The sequence below is a fragment of the Primulina huaijiensis genome, chromosome 12 (genome assembly GCF_012295235.1).
Source record: "Primulina huaijiensis isolate GDHJ02 chromosome 12, ASM1229523v2, whole genome shotgun sequence".
Taxonomy (NCBI): domain Eukaryota; kingdom Viridiplantae; phylum Streptophyta; class Magnoliopsida; order Lamiales; family Gesneriaceae; genus Primulina; species Primulina huaijiensis.
In genome coordinates this window covers 3,891,775-3,897,613 of record NC_133317.1, presented here as the reverse complement: position 1 = coordinate 3,897,613, position 5,839 = coordinate 3,891,775, and the positions used below count along the sequence as shown (strand labels likewise).

The 5,839-nt window shown below is 29.2% G+C and overlaps 1 protein-coding gene across 1 annotated transcript; it reads left to right on the top strand.

The window, feature by feature from the left end:
• Positions 1–409: 409 nt before the first annotated feature.
• LOC140990434 (probable membrane-associated kinase regulator 2) lies at positions 410–1,544 on the top strand. Its single transcript, XM_073460113.1, has one exon. It carries the CDS (start codon positions 443–445, stop codon positions 1,526–1,528), a length of 1,086 nt encoding a protein of 361 aa, XP_073316214.1. The 5' UTR covers positions 410–442; the 3' UTR covers positions 1,529–1,544.
• The last annotated feature ends 4,295 nt before the right edge of the window (positions 1,545–5,839 follow it).

Here is a 5,839-nt window from a genome sequence, read left to right as displayed (position 1 = left end):
AAAAAAATTATTTTTTATATTAAAATTATTGTGTTTTATTATAAATATAAACACGATTAATCTGTTTCAAATAAAATCTACTAATAAATAAATAAATAAATGCTTACATGTACGTATGAGATTAGTATTTATTACAATCAAATCAAATCACAAATATTGGTTAAAAAATGTAAAACTATGTGAAGAATGGTTTAACTTTACAAGACTCCCATTAATTGCAGTTTCACTTCTTTGTCTACAACGTTTAGTTCATATTATATCAGAAAAGATATATATTTATTTTGAAAAAATAAAAAATAATTTTCCATAGTATATAAAAAAAAAATAGTAATATTACTTTTCTATAAAAACATCTCTCTTTCTCTATAAATCTCCACGAATTAATCACTCGACACATTCCCAACTTTAGTCCATATATGCTGGTTCTTGTTTTCCTACCAATATGGAAGCTCACTCTTTACTAAAATACTGGCGGAGCGGCGGTGACGGTGGCGGAGGAGGATGCCCAACACGTGTCGTGGAACAAGACTCCGCTCCTACCCCTACAATCGTCACTGCCACCATGAGTCCTTGCTCCTCCGACGGAGAAGATGGGCCATACTTCGACCTCGAGTTCACACTCCCTGAAGATGAAACCGACGCCGAAGAAGATGAGACAACGTCAAAATGCAGCGGAAATGATTATACAATAACAGAAAATGGAGATGGAACTGAGGATGGGTCCCGCGCGGAAGAAGAATCGGAGCATGAAAATGGAGTAGACCCGAAATTTACGGTCGAATCTTCAAGCATTTTGCTGAATGTTTCCGAAGAAACCTCGTACAGCTTTCCAGTTTCTTTACTGAAGTCAGCGACCAAAATCCGTGTTCTTTTGCTCAAGTTCAAGAGATCAAAATCTGGAAAGTCGGAGAATAATGAGACTTTTGGGCGAGAAAATGCGGAATCCGTGAAAATTCAAGAAAATCATTGTACTAAAACGAGTGGTAAGTTTTTTACCGTGAAATTTAAGGTGGAGGAGGTGAAAGCCCCGCTTATCTCTCTGTTTACCAGAGATCATAATCCTAAGGAGAAACAGGGAAAAGGGATAAAGGATAATGAGGAGAATTTGGATTTTAGTAGAGTTTCAGACGACAAAAAGTTGATCCAAAAGTATTTGAAAATGGTGAAACCTTTATACATTCGTGTTTCAAAACGCTACGTCGAGAAACTGAAGTTTTCCGTGCAGCTGAGCTTCTCGGGTTCAAAGAGTGGTAGCGCAGCTTCTTCTCCGCCATGTGTGGCCGCGATGGTGGAAGAACCGGGAGCGGCTGAGGCCGTTGACGCGACTCGTATAGCTCAAGTGAATGGAGTGCAAACTGCAGGGCCTAAAGTAATGCATAAGCAGTTGGGCAAAATCCGGTCAGCGTCAGCAACGTCCCCGCCGGTGAAGATGGCGGCGTCGGACCGCCGCGATGACTCGCTGTTGCAGGTGCAGGACGGGATTCAAGACGCCATTCTACATTGTAAGAGATCCTTTCAACGCCTGTAGAGCAGTAGATATATATAAATTAATCTCCACTTTCTTGAAATTTAATTAGGTGTTTTGATTAAATTTCTTATATTATAATTTTGTAAATAAATAGAGATTGTCAAAGTGCTTAAATTAGGGTTAAAATCATGCACTTGGGTTTGTGATCTTTTCGATTTTGAATTCAGCTTGGGTTTTACAAATATTGGATCAATTTTATTTTTTATTTTTTCAACCAAACAAAGAGACATGTAATTACTCGAAACATACATAATTAAAACTCAAATTCGTCTCGAGTTATATCAAATCAAATTGTAGTTAACTTTTGACCAAAATATTCACAAACAGTTCGACTCATTTGCACTCTGATCATAAGAGGAATATTTCCGATTGTTATTGGAAATATATGAAAAATACAGTTTATATCATCATTCCACAAATCAAACTGTATAGATGATCATTTTATTGTTCAATTTTAAGTGAGTAATTTAAGATTTTTTTAGATATTATGTTAAGGTTTGAGTGTGTAATGTAATTATTTCTGAAAATTGATATATTATATAATAATAATGTAATAATAAAAAATAAAAATATCTTAAAAGGGGTTTAAAAATCTAACTCACTTTTCGTCTTTCTTTAATTTCCTGCACGGGGATTCGTGAAAAATGGTGGGAGAGGTCAAATTTGTCTTTCTCGGTGGATTTGTAATGCCTCAAAAGAGATGTCTCACAAAGTAACTCACTTTTCCTTTCTTTGCCTCACCGTTTGTCTTCATCAATAAGCTTGCTTGTTTTCATTTTTTTTTTTTTAGACTTATTATAATTGAGATTCAGGCATAATATCTCGTCTTAAACTTGAGATCTTGATATTATATCTAAAAAAACAACACAACCTCGTCAATAGATATTTGATAAACTAATTTTAATAGAATTAAATACGATAAAAAAACACATGAATTTGCCAAATTGTCAAAATAATGATAATTTTTTAATTCATATCAAATAGAATTAAAATATTTTATTGCCTTCGAGCAGTAGCAGTGCCACAGTAAAGCCCGAGTGGCTTAATTTTTTTTTAAAAAAATTATATATAAATTATGGATTAATATGATATTAGTCCAGGTAGATCGATTTAAAATATTAACAGATTCTGGAGTTTAAAATTCTAGCTCGGTTAAGACTATATTTCTGACTCCACCACTGTCTTCGAGTCATATGAAGGTCACAATAAAATATTTTGTGCCGATTTAGGGGAAATTAAATAATCTATGGCCATGTGAAGCTGTTTTGGTCACGTAGGTTTGTTAATCCACTTAGAATAAACAACCCCAACTCTCTCACATGGCTTATGTTGTCTTCCCATGGTTTTGAAGATCTTTCAAGACAAAGATAATTCATGGATTGAGAGATGCTGTCACAAGATCGTCGCGAACCAAGAGTGCAAATGAAATCGACATCGACACAGCTGTTTTTATCGGATAAATTTGAGGTCTTGATATTATATCTAAAAAAAACAATACAACCTCCATCAATAGATGTTTGATCAACTAATTTTTAATAAAATTAAATACGATAAAAAAACACACGAATTTGCCGAATTGTAAAAATAATGATAATTTTTTAATTCATATAAAATAGAATTAAAATATTTTATTGCCTTCGAGCAGTAGCAGAGCCACGGTAAAGCCCGAGTGGTTTAATTTTTTTTTAAAAAAATTATATATAAATTTTAGATTAATATGATATTAGTCCAGGTAGATCGATTTAAAATATTAACAGATTTTGGAGTTTAAAATTCTAGCTCGGTTAGAACTATATTCCTAAATAAGTCCGACGAAAGGATCATTACCATCCAGAAATAATGATAAAAATTACACAAAGTTGAACTTACAAACATAGAAACCATCTGAGAAGAATATATCGTTTCAAATTCTGATAGGGATTAAAAAGACTTTTCCAAGTTATTGTTTTTTTTTTATGAAGTAATTCCATTAAAAGAGGTAAAAAAAGTTACAAATACAAGTATAATGGACATCCCATGATTGACTGATCAAATGTGCGCAAGGTTATTAATAAAGTAAATACCTTGTTTTAAAATGAGAAAAATATATTAGTCTTCTAAGTCGACATGTTTAGATTTTAGTCATTTGATTTGTCAAAATTTGTGTTCATCCAGCAACATGAATTCTTTTGCTTCGATCTATTTTTTTTTTTTTTTCAGAAACCACTAAACACACAAATATTGTTTATTTGACATTGATGATCTCCTACGTGATTTATATATATATATATATTTTTGTCTGATAGTTTTTTATTGTCCTAATTTTTCCCTTAATCAATTTTAATATATATAAGATATATTTTTATTCTCTAAACTTTATAAAATATTCCATTGATTCGTAAATTCACTTTATAAAATAATGAATACTTAAAAATTTATCTATAAATGAATATATTTTTGGTCAAATGAAATTCAATGTGAAAGTGATACTTAAATTAGATTCCTTTGTAGACTTTTGGTGAAATTAAAAAAACAAATTCAATAAAAGACACAGAGGCAGACAATGGTAGGTGTTCTCAAGATATTGGAATTTAACAAGAAAATGGTCCTTTTTTTTATAATGGCTTTGTAATTATAGTAAGAGAGAACAAAAGTAATCGACTAAATGCATTAGGAAATTTTTTCACTTGCCTTTAATATTGATTAGCTTGGTGTCTTTGGTATAACTCTTTTTTAAATAACAATATTATCCTCATCTAATTAAACAAATTAATTTTCCAACGAAAGTACTGTCAATCTTACATCATCGTTTATGTAAAAAAAAAAAAACACACAAAATTATTACGAATATTTTAAACACATGTTTTTCGTGATCTAATTATTAAATTTAACTCCAACAAAAACTATTCATATAGAATAAATTATACATGCACGCAACACGTGAGTAAGACTATATTAAAGTTAAACCATGTATTGAATATTTTGGTGTGTTGGTATATGGGTTGTTCTTGTGTTTTTCTGACTCTAGCCCATCGTTTTTGGGCCTTCGAGCGGGTTTTAATAGTTAAAAAAATTAACAAAAACAAATTATCTTTTAAGCAATGGTGGTATTTTGTTTTTCAAATAAAAATATAATCTTAATTTAAGAAGATAAGGTCAAAATTTGAGTATAATAAAAAAAATTAACACATGAATGGTATATAAGATTGACGTATGTATCTATGAAATAATAGATTAGTCTAGTGGTTTATTCGGTGTGTAATGACCCGATACCACTCACCCGCGATCATTACTCACAAGATTTCTCCAGCCCAGACACTGGATGTTTTATCTTCCCAGGATTCGAACCCAAGACCTCCTGAATATATAAGTTTTGACAAAAAAATCCTGGTACCAATTGAGCTAAAACCTATATCTCCAAATGCTAATTTTAGCTAAATAAGAAATACATTGATTTAAAATTGAACCAAAATAATTGTAACTCGATTACTTAAGTTTATTTTTATTTGGCATTTTATATAATTAGTACATTAGTGATGTCTTAATTTATTTGTTTAATATGTACCAATGAAATATTATACAAACAAAAATATAGTTGCAAAATGGAGAGTGTTATTAACACCTCCAGCTTAATTATAAAAAAATTTACTCACAAATTCACCCTTATTTATTTATTTATTTATTTTCTTATATTAAATGATTTTGATTTGACCTTAAAAACACAAATGTAATATTTTTGTATGTTACCCACAAGAATTTTTACTTTACAGAATATTATTTTTAAATTTTAATATTTCATATTTTAACCCAAGCTTTATTAGAAGTCTAAAAAATATTCGTGGATTAATTTTACAAACATATAACAAATATTGGGATGTACGAAATTTTGATTTACCAATATTTTATTAAAATTTGGGATAAAAAATATAAAATAAATTTTTTTAATTTTATATAAATTTTTTTTACCGAATATATAAAAATTTTAGAACATAAAAGTATTAATTTAAACCATACTCATTGACATATAAACGTACTAAATTTTAAAATTAACCCATATATATTTTTAAACTTTATATTCCGAAAATATTTATATACATATTAACTGTGAATTCTATTGAAAATATTTATTTTAAAATAACTTTGATATGTCAGTATGAAACAAAAGTTTTTTTTACATTTTTATATTTCATAATATTTTTAATTAATTTTATTAGTGCGAGTTTATTAGTAATTTTTATAATTTTCTATATTTTTTCGATTTTTTATTCAATTTATCTATAATTTATCTAAAAATTCAAATTATTTAAGTAAATATTATTAATATATAAATAT

What these genes read in the sequence shown, in the direction of transcription:
- LOC140990434 (XM_073460113.1), top strand. Translation starts at nt 443, where the DNA reads ATGGAAGCTCACTCTTTACTAAAATACTGGCGGAGCGGCGGTGACGGT.